Source organism: Haliotis rubra, unplaced genomic scaffold, assembly GCF_003918875.1.
Source record: "Haliotis rubra isolate DU_JTF1 unplaced genomic scaffold, ASM391887v1 Scf667, whole genome shotgun sequence".
NCBI classification, from domain to species: domain Eukaryota; kingdom Metazoa; phylum Mollusca; class Gastropoda; order Lepetellida; family Haliotidae; genus Haliotis; species Haliotis rubra.
Genome location: NW_025767376.1, coordinates 188,890 through 212,642, shown reverse-complemented (window position 1 = coordinate 212,642; position 23,753 = coordinate 188,890). Strand labels below are relative to the sequence as shown.

Here is a 23,753-nt window from a genome sequence, read left to right as displayed (position 1 = left end):
CAAAGTTTGATCAATGATGTTAGATAATATGGGTGTCTCAAATCAAAGTTTGATCAACGTTGTTAGATAATTTGGGTGTCTCAAATCAAAGTTTGATCAACCTTGTTAGATGATATGGGTGTCTCAAATCAAAGTTTGATCAACCTTGTCATATCAAAGTTTGATCAACCTTGTTAGATAATATGGATGCCTCAAATCAAAGTTTCTGGGATACCATTTATCAATCATTATTTTCATTAGAGTTAGGATTTTCTGTTTGTCATAGTGACAGGAAGGAAAGATGTACTATACAAATGTCTTACTGTTGATACTCTGAAGGGTACCCTTCTGATGTGATTGTGTGTCTGACTGAGTCTGACACGGTGACCTTGGTAGTGCAGCCACTATCTGTGAAGGGAAAAACAAATGCAATATCATGATACTGACAAGGACAACGATTTCACAAAGGGAATGTTTTCCTGAACATATAGTTTTTTGTTGAGTATGGTTACTCTGTGTGAAGCACCAATTAAATGTTACACATCAATTGCTGGGATTCGAACCTCGGACCTTCTGATCTGAAGCCTGACTGCCGCCTTGTCCACTTGACCAATAGAGATCAATATTATGAGCAGGATGACAAGGTAAGATGTCATCTGTGGGATGACACCACAGGGGTGGAAATAACCCATTGCCCGACGTCCGAGTCCAGTGTTGTTTTCTGTCGGGCAATCTAATTTGTATAGCACATTGTACCGTCGTCCAGTTGATTTTCCAATGTTAATTACGTTGTTTATTTAAAAGATCAACAAGAAAATCAGCCGGTATAGTGGAAAAATTACCAGGGCAAGTGATTTTACATGTGCCACTGTACCAGAGTACACTAGCAAGTTATTTCCTACCCTGCACTGCACCCTACTACACTGCAGAACTATAACACATGTCAACATTGTTAAACACCTTTCAAGATGTACATTCTTGACTCCTTAGAGTTTCTGGGGCTTTGGGCATGCCCACACTTAAAGAGAAACAAAACTCTAGCTTTGAAAGTATCGAAATATGGATCGGTTGTTTCGTCAGAGAATACAAATTGCTTATAATTGACTTTACTTGTACCTAACTTCATTCTTGCTGTTCTATGTGAAGTGACACCTATTGTTTCAGCTGTTGTAAATAGGTGTCATGTCTCACTGGTCACAGGCAGTGTGCGAAATAGTCACTGGCCCGCTCACCCGTGGATAGTAAAAATTCAGTCAGTCCAGTAAATTTCCAAAGTCAATGGCCCAACTGGCTAGTGAATTTTCATGTGGTCACTTTGCAAATACATCAATGTCTCCGACTGGTTAAGTTATAACACACTTATAGCTCATTGATGACACCTGCGTCTACCTTCACATTGCAGGCTATTGAACTATTTTGTGGGCTGGTAACTTTCAGGCATAGCTAGCCCAACTGGCTAGCAAAATTTGGAAACTATTTAGCACACTGGTCACATGAGATAGCACATGTTATCTATTTTCATGACATCCAATGTTCTTTAAAATACTCAGTTTCGTTAGACAACAATGAATCATCAATCAACAGATTATCAGCAAATCCCTTGAATACAGCATGTTGATTTTGCCTCGATGGGTGCATTTGTGTCAGCTTCAGTTAACCTACATACATAAACACTTTTGACAAATCCAGAGTGCAAGATAACAGTGGATTAATCAATATATTATCAGTTAATTCTTTTGATTGAAATGTTTTGCAACTCAACTGGCCATTCCTTTCTTGTTGCGTAACATGTAACACATTCACCACATCAAACAGTTTTACTGCCTGATTGTATATTGAATAATTACGCCAGACATGAGAAATACCAAATGTGAACCACTGATTGCTATATGACCTGGATATTCACCGAGGCAGTGGTGAACTTCATTTCCATAACGTAGGTCACCCGAGTACTGAGACCAATAATTAATACTTGAAACAGGTCATTGACGGAGCATTTTGTGAATGAGGACTAAATGTAGGAATCATACCATAATTGACTATAGACCAAGTAGTAATTGTGGTACAATAGGAAACGTAACAGTCATGGCTGTTTTGAGTACATCGACTGGACTGCGTTTCCTACTGATTCGTAATTGCTGAAATTACTGAAGTAAATGATTGTACATTAACATTTCCACACATATATGAAGTTGAAAAGTTAAAGGTTTTGGTAAGCATGATTCTATCAAATATTATAAACCAAGGGAATTCCCCTGGTATTGAACGAGGCACGCTTGTGCTGGCTCAAAACCTATTTTGATGGGGAGCTGACACCATTTGTTGTTAATTATTTTGTTGTTTGTTGTTTAACACCACATTCTGTAATATTGGAGCTATTTGGTGGCGGTCTAAATAGTTGAGTCTGGACCAGACAATCCAGTGATCAACATGAGCATTGATCTAAGTAATTGGGACACGATGACATGTGTCAAGCAGGTCAGCGATTCTGACCACCCGATGCCGTTAGTTGCCTCTGAAGACCAATTGCCATCTGAAGACCATTAATAGAGGTGCACTTTAAGACCAATTCGTAAAATATAATAATCTTCTAGTTAGTTATTTTAGTTAATATAGTAATATATTTTAGTTATAATAGTTAATCAAGTGTTTTATGAGGAATGAGCAAAGAAAGTGAAATATATAAAAATACATATTATCTTTACAACCAACAATTTATAAACTCTGCCGATACCAAATAGGGTATGGGTTTACATATTTTAGGGGCTGTTATCGTATAGACACCGATATGTCAAATGCTCCAGTCAACGCTCACACTAACATCAACAATGTCGACAACATGATTATAATACGTTGCTGTTCATGAAACCTGAGACCAAATTATAAAACAATCACGTTATGTGCCTGTTCATACTTGACTATAGAAATCAGGGAGACATCAAACCTGAGACCAAATATATGTCTCACTGAGTGTTGATCAAACCATCACATTTCAAATACTTGTTATTAGTGTCGAGTCTGATAGTATGTGCCTGGCACCTTTTAACGAGCTTTACCTTTAGTTAATAAACAAAAAAAATATGACTCGATGACTATAGTTGTTTGATGCTAGTTAGTGCTGCTTCTATACAACTGCTATCAGACCTCGAGTACCACGTACCTGTAGATTGGCCCAGTATTCGCGCACAGAGACACAATGCTACTGCCACAACTTCCACAAGTCGGTGAGACGGCATTTTAACCTCAGTTGATGGCGTAGCCATGCCACTTATGTTCCTGTGAACAGGATTGCGTAACGTGAAAATGCACCATCCCCGTTAGCTATGACAGCATGACCTAGGAACGTTCAGAGAAGCGCACCGGTGCGGTAGCAAAATAGTGCCCCGTAAAATACGGTGTTCATGATTGGGTGCGGGACAGATGAAGTCAGCTTGTCGATGTTGAGTTTATATATTAAGTTTTAGGTCGCATATCATTGTTTCAGCCATATAGCGACGAGACCAGGTTAACACATAGACATTTTAATTACAGAGTACGAAAGAATTTCTTTAAATACATATTCCTTCATTACAGTATTTAAATATTAAAATAGAAAAGCTTGAAACAGAAGGCACATTTATTATCACCTTTTCGTTGGGGATTTTTAAAAAATGTCCATATTAACCCGCGAAAATACTTTCAGTCTTTGACTAAAGTATATTTTTACTATTTTTGTATGATTCATATTTTCTTTCATTTTCCCTTCCATGGGGTGGAAGCGCTGTCCACACGAAATGTGGAGTTGCCCCAAAAGCAACTCCATTTCCTCGCTGGACAGTGAAAGACGAACGTGTGGCGCAAGAGTAATGGTAAGTTTTCCCTCGCATTTTCATTATTTTGCAAGTATATCAGTTTTTGCCATTTGACAAAGGGGTCTAGAAATGTACAGATCTTTCTGTAATAGCTTGACACCTTCTCGATCTGTTTATTGCAATTGTGCGTTAAGCGAGGGCACCCTCCTGAGTGTCGAAACAAGATCGCGGAAAATTATCGTTTCAACACGAAATATGACAACCTCATCTGCAGACACGCCTTTTTTTCTTAGAAATAGTTATTTTAGGTCTTCATTCAGAGTTTAGGCTTTAATGCGTCGGTATTTTTTCAGTTATCGTCGAAAATTAAACTGTACATTTTATATTGTGTTGTGTTGAAACTGTCCATTGCGTTGAATGTTTACGTTGAAGTGACTGTCCATGGTGTTGCATGGATTTTAGAGCATGAACTGTCCAAATTCCACAGTTGTTGATACCCTTTCCCACAGACTTGGCAATGGAAACGGTATTTGTTGTGATGGATCCCCTAAATGCTATGTTAACACTATAACGATTCGCGCCACGATTGAAATCGTGGTCTTAATTGTGGACTAATCTTGGCAATCCTATCAAATCTTATCAGATCCTGAGGTCAGTCGTGGCAATCGTGTTGATCGTAGAAAAATGTTGGACGGTTAAAACATTTTCTACGATCAACACAATTTTATTGTCAATCGTGAGCATCGCATCAGATAGTATTGCATCATAACAAAGCGCAACATATCGCATCTAATCGTGCTTAGAAATCGTAGTGGTCGAAATAAATCGTGGACAAGACAAACACCACGCTCTGTTGAGATGTAATCGCGATCTGTCACGATCTCCCCACGATCTGTGACGATCTGTCTGGTCTCACTGCTCACGACCTGACACGAATGACTCACGAGCAGATACGAGTGAGTGAGTGAGTTAATATTTAACGTCACATCGGCAATATCTCAGCCATATCGTGACGAAAACAATTTATACAATATAAAGAGAAAACATTTTGAAGATCAAAACCTGTCGACGATGGACAGTAAAAATACTAGAGAATCACAGATATGAATAAAACTAGCGAGCAAAGCTAAAACATTTCAATTAAAGAGGACAATACAGTATAAAACACGGGCTATAGATCGCCAACAACTGAAGGTAGATCACCATACTAGGAACCATGGGGACTTACATTACTTTTGCTACCTGCATGGACCCTAGTTGGATTTTCACCATCCCTTCAGCCGCTGGCGATTGTAGGAAAATTTAGCAGTTACAAGAACAAAGATACTACGTTTAAAATATGGTAAATTTACATTTTAATTTGAAAGTTTTGGGACTTACGTACCCTCTCAGGAGGACAATAATTTTACGCTACTTCAACCCCCTTTGAGGGTACAGCCACTAACAATCTCAGTTACTAATATAAACTTCCAACAATAAAATATTTAGCTATTTACAGATCAGTCAACAAATCTAATTCTTTTAAAAATTCAACTATTAAATGATAATTAACAGTATAAAACAGATCCTTCAATGTTTTGACATTGAAATACTTATCCCTTTGTGATGGAATATTCAACACAGTCAAGCAGGACATGCTTGACTGTGATTCTTTCATCACAAGGGATGCAAAACGGAAGATCTTCGCCTTTCAGTAAATATTCGTGAGTATATCTAGAGTGGCCAATGCGACATCGTCGCATAATGACCTGTTCAACCCAAGTAGGTGTAACCAATATAAGGTTTTATTTCATGTAATTTATTTATACCTACTTGGGTGTTCCACTTCTTCTGCATCAGATCACGGATGTAGGTTCTAATGCTAGCTTTGTAATCAGGGCATGGGATCAGAAGTGGTGTCACAGATTTGTTAAGTGCTGCCTTGGCAGCAAGATCGGCCATTGTGTTCCCAGAAATGCCAACGTGGCTGGGTAACCAACAGAAGACGATGTCATTATATAATTCGATTATTTCAATTAAAAGTGGATGTTTGCAAGATAGATTTGTAATAGCCTGAAGGCAAGTCAGAAAATATTATATATTGTTTATGCTTAGGATGCCTTTGAATATATTTAAGAGCTGTTAAGATAGCGTTTGCTTTTGCTGTAAATATAGAGCTGTTATCCGGTATTCTAGAAGATATTGTTCTGGATCCAATGACAGTGGCACATGTCACTGCGCCACCGTCCTTGGACCCATCTGTAAATAAGGGTTTGTATGTATTATATTTATTTCTTAATTGAGTAAATTCTTGTTTATACTGTAATTCATTTGTTTCTAATTGTTTAAATGTAGTTAATGTTAGGTCAACTTGTGGCCTAACCAATTGCCAAGGCAGAGAAGAAAGAAGACGGGAAGGAGATATACCCAGCTCAATGTCGGCAGCAGAAATGAATGGTTTAATTCTTAAACCTAGAGGCGGAACAAGAGAAGGCTTTTTGTTGTACAAATCCAAACTGTGTTCAAACTGGTTAGCGACGGCTGTCCAGGCTTCAGAGATCACAGGTAGGCTAAACACAAATGCCTGTCAAACTTCTGGAACTATTTCTGAGATGGTGGGACCGCCTCCGTGGTGTAGTGGTTAGAGCGTCCGCCCGGAGAGCGGAAGGTCGCGCGTTCGATCCCCGACCGCGTCATACAAAAAGACGTTAAAATATGGTGCTTGTTGGTCCCTGCCTGGCGCTCGGCATTAATGGGTACAACAAGGTCTGGTCGTCTCGGAGTCAGTATGATGTGTCTGAGTGGGGTATTCATGCTTCACTGCGGTATGGTATCTCAGTGGGCTAGCACTATAAAACCAGCTTAAGTCTGGGCTAGGACAAGCAGCCGCACATACACATACACACGCATGCACGTCGTCATATGAGCGAAATATTCTCCAGGACGACGTTAAAGCAAATTTCACCTCACCTCTGAGATGGTGGACACTCCACACCTGAAGGCATACGCAAGGCACCCATAGTTGTCTGCAACCTCAAGGTGCCTAAGTGTGACTGCCAGTTTCATTCCAGGTGAAAGACGCTGCCTGAAACTGTTGACTTCCCTATCGATTGCTGGGGCCACCATCTGCAGGACGTCATGGAAGAGCTGTGGCGTTAACCTTGTGTAGTGTTGGAACGCTACTGGATCCTCCAGCCTTAAATGGGTGTCTAGGAGGCTGGAGAACTGTCCAAACTGTTATCCCCTCTCCTCTATGAGCCATGGTCGCACGCGGGAGTGCCTGACTGCAGCTCTCCCGGCCCTATGTGGTTGGAGTTGTAGCTGGTCTGGCTGCTGCTCGTCTGTCATTTGGATTTCTGCTTAAACAACGGCCATTGACTTGTCCACATCACTGGTACCAACGGTTGGAACAAAGGAAGTCATTATTGTATTTGATTTCGCACATTCAACATTGGTTAGATGTTCCTTGGTTTCCAGATGCTTAGTGATGTTCTTTACCCGAATGTGCAATACCAATATCTGAATGATAGTATGAACAATGTACATACTTTGGAATAACCTTGGCCCCGTTTCACAAAGCTCTCGTAGCGCTACAACTATCGTAAGTCATTGTTACAGTAAAGTAAGTACGAATGCTACGAGAAAGGTTACGAGATTTTAGGCTTACGAGAGCTTTGTGAAACGGGGCCCATGACTTGGTTATACCTGGGGTAGATGTATATTTGTTCTTCTCATCGTACATGTTGGGAATTTTTTTACATTAAATCCCTTTCGAACAAACTGCAATATGGGTGTACAGGCGTACTTGATCATACAAAATCGTAATAAATACTCCAAAATACGCCAGGTAGGCAGATCTACAACAAAACTTTCTTCTTCACAACAAATATCTCTAGAATAACGTTTGATGTCATGACGGTTAAAACTACAAACTGTCAGATCCTGGATAGTAAAATCACAAGGCAATGGACAGTTTGTTTGCTAAATGTGAGCAACTCCATATACAATGTACAGTTAAAAAAATACTGACGCATTTAAGCCTAAACTCTGAACGAAGACCTAAAATGACAATATATAAGAATTGACAGCCAAAAAAGGCATGTCTGCTGATGAGGTTGTCATATTTCGTGTTGAAACGATCATTTTCCGCGATCTTGTTTGGACACTCAGGAGGGTGCCCTCGCTGAACGCACAATTGCAATAAACAGAGAGGGTGTCAAGCTATTACAGAAAGATCTGTACATTTCTAGACCCCTCTGCCCGATGGCAAAACCTGTTACACTTGCAAAATAATGAAAATGCGAGGGAAAACTTACCATTACTCTTGCGCCACATGTTCGTCTTCACTGTCCAACGAGGAAATGCTTTTGGGCAACTCCACATTTCGTGTGGACAGCGCTTCCACCCGGTGCCTTCAGTAGCGCATTTTCGTCTTAATCGTAAATATTTTCATTATCAATGTACGCACCTGACTAAATCTTAAACCCGAACTGCTCTGAGACAATTCAAATGTCTCCACTTGTCTCCCAAGGATGTATCTTTTATAAACTTCTATTTTATATCACATGTAGTGACATTGTGTATATTACCAGGGTTAGGCAATGAACTTAATTTGGGGGTGAGTGAGTGAGTTATAGTTTTAGCAATATTCAGCTATATGGCGGCGGTCTGTAAATAATGGAGTCAAAATCAGACAATCCAGTGATCAACATCATTAGCATAGATCTAAGCAATTGGGATACGATGACGTGTCAACCAGGTCAGCGAGCCTGTGAGTCGCCTCTTACGACAAGCATGGGTTACTGAAGATCAATTCTAACCCTTAATTACATCTCTGTGTGCATCTGACATGTTGCCATTAGCTCATTTTCATATGGCCAAGTGGGGCGGTGGGGTAGCTTAGTGGTTAAAGCGTTGGCTCGTCACACCGAAAACCCGGGTTCGAATCCCCACATGGGTACAATGTGTGAAGCCCACTTCTGGTGTCCCCCGCCGTGATGTTGCTGGAATATTGCTAAAAGCGGCGTAAAACCAAACTCAGTCAGTCAGTCATATGGCCAAGCCATTGTTCTGTTGCCACACCACTGACCATGTTCTCCATGCAATAAACCCTTTTTGTTAAAAATTAAACAGCAAAGCATCGCATTAATATTTAAGTTCAAATTGCCAAAGTTCTTAAACTGAAAGTCTGAAAGTCAAAATATTCATATCTGACAAAGGAACACATGAAGCTTTGAGATAACATCAGTTGTCTAAATGTGTCTGGAGCAAGTACAATGGACACCTGTTCTTTATCTGAACACAAAGAGCAGCGTAAGACGTTCTGCAACAAATGATTGTCGTCTACAGTCACAACAAAAACTAACAATTATTTATGTTTTAACACTGAAAACAAAACCCTCACCTGTGCCATATTCAGGGATTATTGTTACAAAATGATTTTGTTATCAATTTTGTTTAGAATTGGGAATTATCAAAACTCCTATTTCCATAATTTCTGATTTAGTGAAGATTGCATAAAATAGCAGAAATATATTTAACTAAGCATTAAGTACACTTCATCTTCATTTGTCTCGGTAAGCAAAGTTAAAGTCACCTCAAACAAAACATCACTTACGCAAAGCAACATGATCTGAAAATATTTACTGACAATTACTGTAGATGGTTGACGAAAAAGATCGATATTTGGAAATATCGACGATAGGAAGGATTATTAACAAGTATCGATGTGGAAATTGTGTCATCGATAATATTTTACATAAACTATTCTGACAAAGTTTTAAATTATACAGTCAATACGCAAAGTTAATTCTTTATTTACGGATCACTTCTAAATTATGTTCAGCACAGTTTTTTTTGGGGGGGGTAATCCATACAAAAATGTGTCAACACGCACCTGTGATGTGAAATATGTTAATTTCTTTCGAACATATGTGCATTTTTGAACAAATTTCCCTTCTAATATTTATCGATTATCAGTTGATATTAAAGATCATTGCTCTCTATGATCTATATCAATAGTCAGCCCTAGCTATCGATTTGAGGCAAAATATTCCCAACCCCAGATTTATGAATTCATGATTATCAAACACATGGCCAACGGCTTGACGTATGTATATTATGGCTGGTTATCGATTTGGATAAAGTGATTGGTAATAGTTAATAAATACTGATCTAGTATCGCTACATATCGGCAAAGTAATTGGGTGAAAAAGAAAACAACCTATTTCATCCTTGTCCATGTCCCTGTGTGGTGACATCCTTATTTAAGGATAAGCAACAAAACCCACGTTCTGGGGCCGTATTTACAGTATAACAAAATATAAACCCACGTTCTGAACATAAATTGAAAGCGGCCCACTGATAAAGATGGTTTAGTCGCCTCTTACGACAAGTATGGGTTACTGAAGACCAAACCAAACTAAAGACGTAACTTTTGAATAATACTCGCAACAGTTTGTTTAATTCAATTATTTATATAATTATTTGTGTATTTATTTATTCATTCATTTGTGTGTGTGTATATGTGTGTGTGCGTGTGTGCGCGCGCGTAAATTGTATCCATATTTCCTCAACAAAATTTGAGCAAGATATTATCGATGACGATTTTCATGTCAATAATAGTAAATAATTCTTATCATCGACACTATATCTGATTATCAGCTTTTTTAGCCAGCCCTGCTGATATCGTCAACAGAAACCACCCCTGTCAATAAGAACAGTTAGCAGTACATGTTGACTGCTTCTCTAGCAGATGACAATTTATTAGTACTGGTAGCACATCAACGAACTGACAGTCAAAATAACGATTAGTATGAAATATGTTACGTATTGAAATAAATTTCAATCGGGGCGTTAAAGTTTTCATGATAACTCAACTCCGGTGCAATCTCTCACGTGTAACGGAGTTGAAGACTCAAGGTAAACTCACTCACTGAAGACTCAAGGATAAAAAGGGAGACCACTCTGGTTAAGTTAACTCTCAGTGTTTTATTCAAGTTACCACTGCTTCTACATGGCATGATCTTTCATCAAGTAAATAAACATTTGAAGTGATTTTTTATCAGAGTGGGCAGAAATGACCTCTGAACGGCATACCTGCCAACTCTCATGTCTTTGGCTTGGGACTCACTCTTGTATTACACACATCACGCTCTCAGGACAAAACTGATAAATCTCACGCCAAACATTTGCACGCACATTCTGACCGCTTGACATCACACATATAGGTCTGAATACATCGTTTTCAGTGACCTTTCTAAAAAGGAGATTTGCGTCAATAGTCTATTGAAGTACATTAACTTTTAAGACTGATAAAAAGTTCAAACTCTTTTCCTACTGATACCATGAAGGTAAGGGAAAAGTCCAAGATCAAAATTCTTTGTTTGTAGAGGCCACATGACCTCATATACAAATTTTCTGTGGACATAATACACCCTTCAAAATAAAATAATAATAAAAAGGAACCATAACGTATTCTTAGAAGAATTTATTGTGTTATAGTTTGAGAGCAATTATTTCATGTAATTTCAATAGTAAAAGGGTCAAAATGCACACGTCCATAGGCAAAGAGTTCCCTAATAAAACATGTAGATCTGTAAACTGTATAACTTTTTGTCGGTTTAACTGTATAAAATGACTGTTGAGTTAGAAATGATCTTTGGTAACCCATGCTTGTCGTTAGAGGCGACTAACGGGATCGGGTGGTCAGGCTCGCTGACTTGGTTGACATATGTCATCTTATCCCAACTGCGCAGATCGATGTTCATGCTGTTGATCCCTGGATATTGGCTTGTCAAGACTCGATTATTTACAGACTGTCCCCATAAAGCAGGAATACTGCTGAGTGCGGCGTAAAACTAAACTCACTCACTACTGTTGAAGAAATAACTAATAATGAATATATGGGGGTAATGGACTGACTGACTGAGTTTTACGCCGCTTTTAGCAATATACCAGCAACATCACGGCGGGGGACACCAGATATGGGTTTCAAACATTGTGCCCATGTGGGGATTCGAACCCGGGTCTTCGGCGTGAGGAGCCACCGCTTTAACCATTAGGCTACCCCACCGCCCGGGGGTAATGGAATATGTATATGTATAAAGTATGTATGATTAATAGTCATCAATAAATACTATCCTATTTTCTATCATTCAAGACGGAAATGAATCTAGTGACGAGGATTTCCCTGGCGTCGAAGTGGCACCAAGAAAAAAACGTAGGACGAAAGATGAATGAGATGAACGATTCTTACAAAAGCAAAATATTTCACCTGCTTGTTAATGATAAATGAACAATAATTTATTACTGACCGTTTCACTCACTATCAGCGACAATGCAGCTCATTCACTTAAACATCAAATTGGCACGTTTCTGCACTCATTTATTACCTTGGGTGTGCCCCGAGTTGGTATAACGCGACACGTGTCATTGGTACTGGTATAGAATACATGTCCGTAGGTTTGTCTGCAATGAATTATTTGTATCGTTTTCTATTTGACATGTTCTGAAAACAATCTGGTCAAACGACCCTGGTCGGAAAGCGAGAAAGCTGGCGTTCTCAAACATTTCGAGAGAAACATCATTTTAAAGAAACTTTCCGGAAAACGGGAGAGTGACCGGTGCCTATCACAAGAACCGTGTCTGAGACAGCGTACGTGGCTAAACGTCAAGGACTTTGTTAGGAACCGTTTTTCGGCAAAGAAATTTCATTAACAAATGAATATGCACGTGACAGTGTATATCATTGCGTTAGAATTGATCAAATACAAACAATTTACATTGAACATGTTTTCTGTAGCTTGTCATATCGGGGGATGTTTGTTATTAATACAATTTATACAAAAACAGCTACGAATGTAGATATTGAGATATATATTGATGTTCTGTCGCCATGTTAAAAGGTCTTTATTTGTAGAGGCCACATGACCTTCTGTACAAATATTTAGTGGACATAATATACTCTTATAAAAGAAACGCATTAGTCATTTTTGGGAGAATTTATTGTGTTAGTTTAAGAGCAATTATTTCATGTAATTACAATGGTAAAAAGGTGAACATTCTATAGACAAAGAGTTCGCCAACACAACACAACTTTATTGTTGTCTTTCTGTTTATTTGTGTCCACAAGATGGCGTCAAAGTCGGTACTTTATATGGCCACCATTGGCAGCAGTTACTGCTCGACACAGACAGGATCAGTCGACGAAGCCCCGTTGTCATAATGGAACAACTCCCTCTGTCGGCCCATAATCGGAAGTACGTGACGTGCAAGGATTTCGTTGATGTACCGATTTACTGTAAAGAATGTGACGTGCAAGGATTTCGTTGATGTACCGATTTGCTGTAAAGTATGTGACGTACAAGGATTTCGTTGATGTACCGATTTGCTGTAAAGTATGTGACGTACAAGGATTTCGTTGATGTACCGATTTGCTGTAAAGTATGTGACGTGCAAGGATTTCGTTGATGTACCGATTTGTTGTAAAGTATATGACGTACAAGGATTTCGTTGATGTACCGATTTGCTGTAAAGTATGTGACGTACAAGGATTTCGTTGATGTACCGATTTGCTGTAAAGTATATGACGTGCAAGGATTCCGTTGATGTACCGATTTGCTGTCAAATTCCCCCCTGACCCACCATATATCTTTGTGCTGGATATCGCACCCCACACCATGACACTGTCTCCACCGAATTTGTCGATCTGTCGAATGTAATTGGGGTCAAAACGTTCATTTCTTCGACGATAAACCCGCTGTCTTCCATCTCGCCGGTAAAGAAGAAATCGTGATTTATCACTGAACCAGACTCGTTTCCAGTTTCTAGTTCCGGACTCTACGACACCACCTCAAGCGATTGCGCCGATGGAAAAACAGGGTGACAACTGGTCTTCTTGGACGATTCGCCACTCCACGCAATCGATTCCTGACATTTTGGTCGGAAATTCTTCTCAAACCAGGGATTTGTTATGCAGTCTCCACGGCTATGGCAAGACGATGACGCAAGTGAGCAACCCGGATGTAGCCGTTCTGGGCTTGGGTAGTAGCTCTTGGACGGCCGCTTCTCGGTCGACCTTGGGCGGAATTGGTCTGCAGGGAACGACCTCAAATTCGAGATATGGTGCTCTGATGAATGTTGAAATGTCGGGCAAACTGCAGACTGCGACTCCCCAGCTTCAAGGCGACCCATGGCGATGTTGCGATTGACACGCGGATGCACACATGTACCACTGTCATTGTTAGGACATCTGTGTATACAAGGAGGGTGAGGGGCGTTCAGGTCAGTACCTTGTGACACCACCCCTTGCAGCCGTCACTTCTCGACACCGCCTTGGAAGGGACTGCGCAAGTCGTTTGATTTGTGTTTGGTGAATCCTACGCCATTCCTCCTGCAACGCGTTGGGAAGCTCTGCAAATGTCTGAAGAAGATGATTGGTCAGCAGGAACTGTACTAATTGTGATATCAAAAACCACTAAATCAGAATCTAATATTTGTTTTAATTTACCTTTTATTACCTTTACAATATCTTACATTCCTAATTTTCTATTACACTAAACCTCCGTCAAACAATCTAACAACCAAATGGTTACCACTACCTAACTATTTCAAGGCGTGCGGCCTTATCAACATTTCGAAACGAACTAAAGTACTGTCGGAAATGCTAGAAAAATGCTTTTTGAGTTATATTTAAAATTCAGGAGGTATTACAGTTACTTAAATAACAAATATCACTTTAAGAACCATCTACCTAATGTAGACCGAGGGAATAAATTTTGAGACATGCACTAAAATGTGTTTTTACTGATAAAAATACCAAAAACAATGGGTAGTGGGACGTTATTTGATACAAACATTAACTGCCTGTGTTACGTCATCAGCATGCACGGTATCGACAGGTGAAATTGACACCTGAGCACACGCTCGGGCGAGGGGTCATCTCAATAGATGTTTTCTTCAAAATGTTGAATATGTGTATGTATAGTATCCTGACTGACTGAGTTTGGTTTTACGCCGCTTTTAGCAATATTCAAGCAACATCACGGCGGGGGTCACCAGAAATGGGCTTCACTCATTGTACCCATGTGGGGATTCGAACCCGGGTATTCGGCATGACGAGTCAACGCTTTAACCACTAGGTATGTATAGTATACGTAGTGGTTTTACGTTTTGAAATAAACATACGAATTACTGTACATTGGAAAGAATCCTATCACTTGTGTTATCTTATCGATTAATTGTAGAAATGTGCAACGTTTTAATAAATGTTTTGCATGTCAACAGTATATTTCATTGCAAAAATATGGATGTAATTTGGTCAGTTTAATCTAGTTGTGAACATTGGCCAAAGATTTAACGAAGTCACTGGTGTAGCTTCTTTTGAATATATATATTATTATTCTTCTAAAGTTTGTAGACCGCCCGTCTAAGTACTCCCTTGTCAAAGTTGTCAAGGATGGTTGTACGTCCTGGTTTTGCTTTTGAGACGGCCCCTGTCTTGGCTGATTTGTTTACATTATTGTAAACTTGTTGGTAAGACATACCAACAGCTCTACAAGTTCTGTAACAAACCATTTCTAAACTAATGAAAGGTTTACCTCTGTCTTTTTCAAGCACAAAAAAACTTATAAACCTTGGCAACAATCGACTGCAAATAGTTGGCCATAGTGGACGCTGTGATAAAGATGTGCATGCATGACGGGAAACTTATTTATCAAGACTTAACATTTATATTAATATTTCTCCAATAAAGAAACGATAATTAAGTAAAGTAACACAAACATTCAACATTTATTTGTTTAAGAAAAACGTTAATTCATATTTTTACACCACCTGTATTATTAGCATAAATTTAAAGACTATTTCAGATTTCTGTTGTTGAACTCTGAAAAAATCTGAAGTTGTTGTTTTGGTACCAAATTCTCTCCTGTAAACTGCCCTTTAAATGCATGGGAATGTTAAATCGATTGAAAAAAAATTAGGTACACTATAGGCGCGTTGATATATTGACAACATAGTACATTTATCACCTTTATAAAGATATATGGTCAAAAATCATTTTTCTAGCATTTCCGACAGTACTTTAACTACAATTTCACTTCGAACTCAACACGTGGAGAAAACGCATGCTTTTTGCTTGCTCGAGCTTTCCGCGAAGTAAGTTGTTGTCAGGTGTGTTTTCGCGAACTGTTCGTATGTACACAAACTGAAACCTGGTAACCTGTCTGGTTAACAGTAGTGAATAAATCAGAACAATACATTTGTGTGGACAGTCCTTTTGTCCAATGATGACGTTTGCGGACGCATCGATCAAGTTCGTCCTAAAGATGCTCGATCAGGTACAGATCAGGCGATATGGAAGGCGGGGAGGGTAGTTTGCATTGGAGAGATAGGCACCTGTTTCATGAGCTGTGTGGGGTCAAGCGTTGTCGTGTTGAAACAGCTCCCTCTGGCGGTGGTTAAAAAGTGGGAGGTTGTGAGGTCGTAGGTTTTGGTCGATGTAGCGAATTCCTGAAATATTGCCTTGAACCACCACTAGCTCTGATCTACTCGTGTATGATATGATCCCCCACACCATGACGCTATCATCACCCAAAACCATATGGTGTTTTACTGATCGTTAAGCCAGGTGCAAAGTTGAATACACGGTTGTTAAAGCTGGACTTTGAGAGATGGACTTTGTAGATCGTGTTCAATTTACGAGGCCCATTCCAAATTGGAACCAAGGCCTGGTCAAACAAGGGTGATGCAGCGTGAGACGAAACCGAGGTGGCAGAAACCACGGACAGAGCTGATGTGTGCATGATTTCTGTGTCGTTGAACAGTGGCCATTATAATTTCTCACGGAGATTTCATTTTTTCTACCGCTTCTGAACACAAACGTTCTAAGCTCAAAACCAGCATCATTCATTGCTCAATATGTGTGGCTCTGAGACAGTGTGCATTGTACTTATTTTTAACAATATGCATTGCACAAGATTGTATTCATGAATCTAGAAAACTGCACCAAGTGTTCTCAAGATTTGGTGTTGCCATTGCCTCTTTTGATAGTGATTAAACTGTAATAGGCTCCTCTGCCCAGTGACAGCTGAAGTTGACTAGTGTAGGGTATAGGACCTTGTGTTGTGTATTTTTGTGTATAGGTTCTATGAATCAGGTCTTATTGTTGGAAAAAACATAACAAAGAGAAACAGAGAAAACTCAATGATTTATTTACAAAACGTCAACGTAATTAACCAACACCCTAACTCCCCAATATACCAAGCAACCAAACACCTAACACCTAACGAGACATGGCGCTGATTTCAGAGCTAATGTCCAAAAATATATGTATAAATTCCCTATGAAAAACCCAGCAATCCACACCTTCCAGTTCAAGGAATCTAAAACAATAACCCTAAAAGGCTATCTACTTGGTCTGGAGTACCAGGACTCAAGCACCCGAAGTAAGACTTAATGTCCTCGCCTCTGGTGAACCAGTGGGCTAAAGACAAGGAGTACTGTGAAGTCATTCCCTTTATCATGTTTATAGGGCTAGAGGCAGGCAGTGCATGTGCTGCACATGTCAGGCAGACCACACCAACTTGCTGGGTGTGTTGTGGCTATGCATACCAGCATAGCCGGGAACACACTAAAACCCCATGTTACTGTAACCTAACCCAATAGAACTAGAACTTAACACAAAATATCCCAAATTACCACAAAACCATGATTCCGCAGAAGTGTCTATTTTACTGACAAAAAAAAATCAACGGGGCAAGCATTACCGTTGCCAGAAGCGGACCTCCGCTTATCGGACGCCACTTTATCACTTTGAAGACAACCCTGACAATTGTTTCAGTTTTGTTTCAGTGTGACATGCTAGTCATCATTTTTCCCATTTATAGTAACTGTTTGTGAAATTCTATGTCCAAGTGATGGTTTGCCAGTTCGTACCATATACACAATAAAGAAGGATAACAGTGAGTGTGAGTTGGGTTTTAAGCCGGCTTTAGCATTATTCCAGCAATATCACGGCGGGGAACACCAGAAATGGGTTTCACACGTTGTACCCATATAGGGAATCGAACCCGGGCCTTCGGCTGACGAGCAAACGCTTTAACCACGGGGTTATCCCACCGTCCCGAAAGATAACAGGATTTGTGGTTAAATGAAGGAAGATATGTGGAAATCTGCTGTATATCTTTATGTTCCGATGGTCAAGAAAACCCATTTTCAGGGCAGTTTTAGTTTCCAATCCAGAAGGTCATTGGCCGGTCTAAACTGTTCGTCTTCAACAATATCAATATCTCTGTCGATGTCGCGCAAGTAATGGTTTATTGTCGACATCGCCCTTTTCACGAATGTTTGTGGTACTCGGCAGCTCGATTGGGGGACATGTTTCAGATCTTAGAGAAATGTTCTTCTGTTGGGCTTCAGCATGTACTTGCCCTAATTTCATGCTTTGGTTTTCAGGTGACATTTCTTTCATATTAATGTGGCCACTGCTTCACCCGCACAGCAAAATATAGATTATATTTAAGCATGTGAATTGTGCTAAAACCATTTATTTGTGTTATTTCGCCCATAAAAAGCTATACCCTATTATGAAATAGGCCCTTGACCAAGTGATTAAAACATAACTTGGAGCTCAGTCTCCCTTCGACCAAATTAAGAGCGTATCATTGAATGTTTCGAACGTCAGCTATAGGTTTAGCAGACAAATTCTAGATAATAATCTACAATTTAATATATTCTCAATCAAGAGTTGACTTTTCACTTTATATTGGCCACAGTCAAATTTAGAAACGACCATGCGTTACGGTACTGGATGGTATGCATGTCACAGGCTGGACATGGTAATGCCGAGCACGTCCATCAAGTAGTCCGCCAGGGAGCGGGGGCACATTTGTATGTAAACCTGAACTGAAAAACCTGATTTGTTAACCAATAAAACATCACGTAATCACTTGCAATTTAATGATTTGCAAAATATACGACTAAGGCTAAATGACAATCACATGTCCAACCTGATATGCCGTAAGAGGCGACTAACGGGATCGTGTGGTCACTGACTGGTCAGGCTCGCTGACTTTGCTGACACCTGTCATCGTATCCCAGTTGTGTTTGTCTGGTCCAGACTTGATTATTTACAGACCGCTCAATGTGACTCCTTTTCCATTTAAAGGAAATGCTTGTATTTATCTAACTTATATATATTCAGGGACTAAGCGTTAGTCTAACTCAGCAGTAAGTCTTCAGTATAAAGTATGGTTTGACATAACATTAGGTTTGGTCGCAGAGGCTGGTAAAATCACAATGCCACACCCAGATTCTACAAAGTCCCCCAGAGGTTGTTACAGCATACAGGCAAAGCCTCTCGTGTCCCGTTGCAACCATTCTGGAATATTATTCAGAATTACACCCAACCACCATTCTCTTCCCACAGATGTTACTCAAGTCATATCTCCCCACGATACGTGACTTGTGGGAAGAGAATGACCCTACCATATGTTTTTTCTGCAGCCTCGCTAACATACCAAGGATTCGATTTGGTACACTTTGAAACCACAGGGTCACGCCTTCCCAAAATGAGGAAAGTAATATCCACAGAATGGAATCTGAGCACAGGGTACACCAATCACATCATATACCTCTACTCTTCAGTTGTGTAAGGTGCCAAGAATCAGACATCCCAGACTCTATCTCAGTCATACAACCAGGTTATAGTCATCCAAACAGTCAGAATCTCTCCTACCGCATCTTTTCAAATTATCAGTTTCAACGTCATGGTGAACAATTACTTCCGTGAATAGATCAAGGTCACCAGGACGCGGCCATTATGACCCCCAAATAAACAAAAACAAAACAAAACAACAACAACAACAAACCAAAACAACCCCAAAAACCAAACCAAAAACAAAGCAAAAATAATTATGTACAAAGTAAGTGACCCCCTGCATGTCAATCAATTACACCCCCCCACCCACACCTCCTACATGTGTACAAAATTGATGACCCTGTACATAACATTGGAGATAAACCTACTGTGTTTTGAATTTAGAGGCAGTATATATAAACGGATTTATTATAGCTTTAAATCTCCAATTCTCATCTGTTGCTTACTCTCTCTTCAGTTCCCAATTGCGTAGATCGATGCTCAAGCCGTTGATCACGGGATTGTCTGGTCCAGACTCGATTATTTACAGACCGCCGCCATATAGCTGGAGTATTGTTGAGTGGGGCGTAAAACTAAACTCACTCACTCACTCCTAACTCTCTCCCGCTTTCTTTCACACTCTAATTCTCTCTATCTATTTATTTCTCTCTCGGTCTCTTTTTCTCTCTCTATCTCTCGCACCCCCTATCTCTTGTCAAAACCCGTATATTTCAAAGACTGGAGTATCAACGTCGAGATCCTTTTGAACTCCCCTCAACATAACACTTTCAATATACTCTGTCTCTCCCTCTCTCTTTTGTCGTTCTCTAAGTCTCAGGCCTTCCATACAAACGGTGAACAAATCATCAAAACCGAACTCTTATACACCAATACAGAACAAAAATCACCAAAATAGGAAAATAAACTTCCAAAACTGCAACAATATCCTCTAAAACAGAAACACACGCTCTGTAATGGAAAACTAATCGTTTGAAATGGAAACAAAACTCGCGTATCAGCTGCACGAGCGCCCGAGAACGGTCGGCGAGCGTACAAAACGGCAGTCATAGCATCACAAAACGGCAGTCATAGCATCCCGAAACGGCATAAAAATCATCAGAGATATGGCGGCCAGCGGAGACTATCGGGCTTTGGTCAATCATGTTTTTCGTCACTATGAGTCTCACTCTCAAGCTTCCTTGCTCTCTCTCTCGCTGTCCAGCTGACTCTCTCTCTCTCTCTTCTCTGTCTCTCTCTTCGCTCTGTCTCTCTTTCTAAACCCTTCTGTTTTCTTTCTTTCCAAAACTCTCGTTCTCCCTTACTCTCTCTCTCTCTCCCTCTATCCCTCTCTCGCTCATGCTGTCTAACTCTCTATCACTCTTCCTCTGTCTCCAACTCTCTCTCCAGTTCCCCCTGTCCCTCTCTGATTCTCTCTCAACGTCAGGGACAAGGGTTACAGTATACTCAACGACAGACACGAACAGCCGGTGACAACGTGGCCAGGCGTGACAGATGTGGTGTTGACGATACATGTACTATAATCAATCTTCGCGTCTCAAAAGCAACAGCGCTATATGTAACGGGCGATAAAGCAAGAAAACGAAACGACTGTAGCTATGACTCGATAATCAGACTAACGGGATCGGAGGACAGCTGGACTTGCTGACTTGCTGATGAATGGGCATCGTATTCCAAATACGTAAATGGATGCTCATGAATCAGTCCAGAGGAATTTCTGGTCCAGTCGTATATAGCTGGAATATTAATATTGCTAAGTGTATGATGAAATACAATATACCCTAGTTATAATGCCACCGTTCGTCAGGGAGAAATGACATCATATCAACGGTGGCATTATAACCAGGTAGGACAGTTAGAGACCCTTTGGTTTAAAAGAAAACATGTCATTACTTGTTGATCAGTTTTTTGTCAGTTACATAGCACATGCACACTTGCACATAAATGCAAAATATATTTTGTTCTAATGAATACACAGATAATTCAAATGAAACATTGATCTACAATGATTTAAAGAAATATTTAACTGATGCTTACTTAGTACGACAATGGCCTTGCAGGGCTTGCAGACTTTCAGAACATTTGCGGACAGGTTGTTCATATCCTGTCTGCTGCCAAATGAGTTTAGTCAATTAATGTGAGTCATGTCAATTAACCAATAAATGTATGTATACTACATGCAGCCAGTGTAATCGGCATTATAACTACGTGAAAATTACTTTTGTTCCAAAACCATTGGCAAATGGCATTATATCTAGGGTGGCATTATAATCAGGGTATTGTAAGGGCCAGAAATCCGTTCTAGCAAAAACATGGCATTATATCGGGGGTGTCACTATAACCATTGGCATTATAACCAGGGTGCACTGTAATTGTCTGAATGATTGACTGAAATTATCCCCGCCCGACAAAAAAACCCGATGCAACCATGATTTGTTCAAAGTTTTAACATGTTGAATAGATTTACAAGTCAAACATTACATTAAAAGAAAACAAAAACAGCAAACACTGAATATTTATAGTATAAGAAAATTATATTGATGATAATAGTAGTAGGTTACAGAAATATATGGAAGGTAATATGAAACTACGTGGTTATAAATGTGATATCACCATCCGAATGTTTGCAACTGTGGTGAGATATATACTTTTAAATGCATGATACGCATATGTGACTGAGTGAGCAGTTGTAATGCGAATGATATTTAGGACTTGGAAATTTGTTGTTGAGCCGATTTGATCCAAAGAGAGGAGATGGTAATGAGAAATATGGTCATGATAGTTTTATAACGTGTATACTAAAAACAGAAGTAATACATTGCATCATAGTTAATATAGAACATTTTGTTTGCTGGTGGATTAAACACGTCAAATACAACTATAGCATAAAAGAGATTCAGTTTACATGGATAACCACTTCTATATAATCTATTACATCTATAGAGATTTCGTTGTGGACTCGTCCAGCATTATCAAGAGTGGGTGGGTGAGTGAGTTTAGGTTTACACCGCTTTCAGCATTATTCCAGCAATATCACAGCGGGGAGACCAAAAAAGGGCTTCACACGTTGTATTCATGTGCTTCTTATTGGATGTAGTTGGGCTGTGCAATATTACCGGTTAACCGGTATATACCGGTACGGTATCTCGCCATACGATTATCGCGATATGGTTCAGATTCTGCAATATATTGGGTCATCCCAACACATGTTTATATTGGAGTTGAATCTGAATAAATCACTGACATTCAGTAACAATAATTACATACCTCATTGAAGTGCACTCTGTTGAAGCAAACAACATTGACATGGAAATTATGTTATACTATTACCGTTATCATTATGTTCGCAATCCTTTGTTGCAATACAGTATTTCAATTAAACATTTGACATTAAGGCTCCATATCATTTCATTTATCTATAAACCATTGGAATACAGCCATACACAGTGGGGACGGGGAGCCTGGAACTATGGTGTAACAGCAACTAAGAAGATGTTGGGCAGAATCCTTCCAGTCAATATATCACAATATATGTATTGCAATATCTCTTAAATTCTTGCAATAAATCGCAATATGATGAGAATCGGGACAATATCCAGCCCCAGCGAGGACACCTTACCAGCGAAACAAACGAACCAAATAACGCTGATCCTGATGAATACACTGGGAACGGGCTTAGCGAGGTTTGAGCTATCAATCGGTAACGTGAATGTCCCAGGCTGTCAACCTCAGTTGATTCAGTTATCCTTTTGAAGCAAGGTATGGTGGTGTTTGCACATGTTATTTAGGCCATAACTGTACTATCGTTATCATGAAACAACCCTCTCGTTCACTCTCCTACCCAGAGTTCCATGCGGCCAGCCAGCATAGTACCTCTGCCACAGGCCAGAAAGATGTGAAGATTCGTAACATCTTGCACCGTCAATTCAATATAATGTACATATTTCTTAAGTCTTTTATTTTTGACGAGTCTACACATCTAATTAAACATCTTTGTTTGGTTTAGTTTCACTGAGAAAATATCCTGAAACATGTAACACTATTCCGATTTGCGTAGCGATACTTTGTTTACATAGGTTGTACGGCTCCACGTGCTGTCATCGAAGCCAACAGAGAGCAAACGATGCAGCCAGTTTGATATCAAGGTATGTACTGTCATAAACCTTACTGTCGCGGTTGTGGAAGAATATATATGTAACAATGTAAAACATTATGAAGAGCGCGCCGAAAAGCTTGCGTAAGGCCAGTCTCTTCTTATTATGAATATGCACGTTTGTTTACAAAAAAAAAAGAAAATGTCCGGTCACGTGATATGCAAATTAGCCTGTGGCAGTGATGTTATGCTA

At 39.7% G+C, this 23,753-nt stretch overlaps 1 protein-coding gene across 2 annotated transcripts in view; it reads right to left on the bottom strand.

Moving 5' to 3' along the window:
- The window catches only part of LOC124257575 (deleted in malignant brain tumors 1 protein-like), a 51,775-nt gene extending 48,444 nt beyond the window's left edge, over nt 1-3,331 (bottom strand). For both annotated transcript variants that reach the window (XM_046691675.1, XM_046691676.1), the window contains exons 1-2: nt 3,140-3,331; nt 303-387 (exon numbers count right to left, since the gene is read on the bottom strand). In XM_046691675.1, coding sequence (XP_046547631.1) covers nt 303-387; nt 3,140-3,242 — 188 coding nt within the window. In that variant the 5' untranslated portion in view covers nt 3,243-3,331. The remainder of the gene's footprint in view (nt 1-302; nt 388-3,139) is intronic.
- Nucleotides 3,332-23,753: the final 20,422 nt, after the last annotated feature.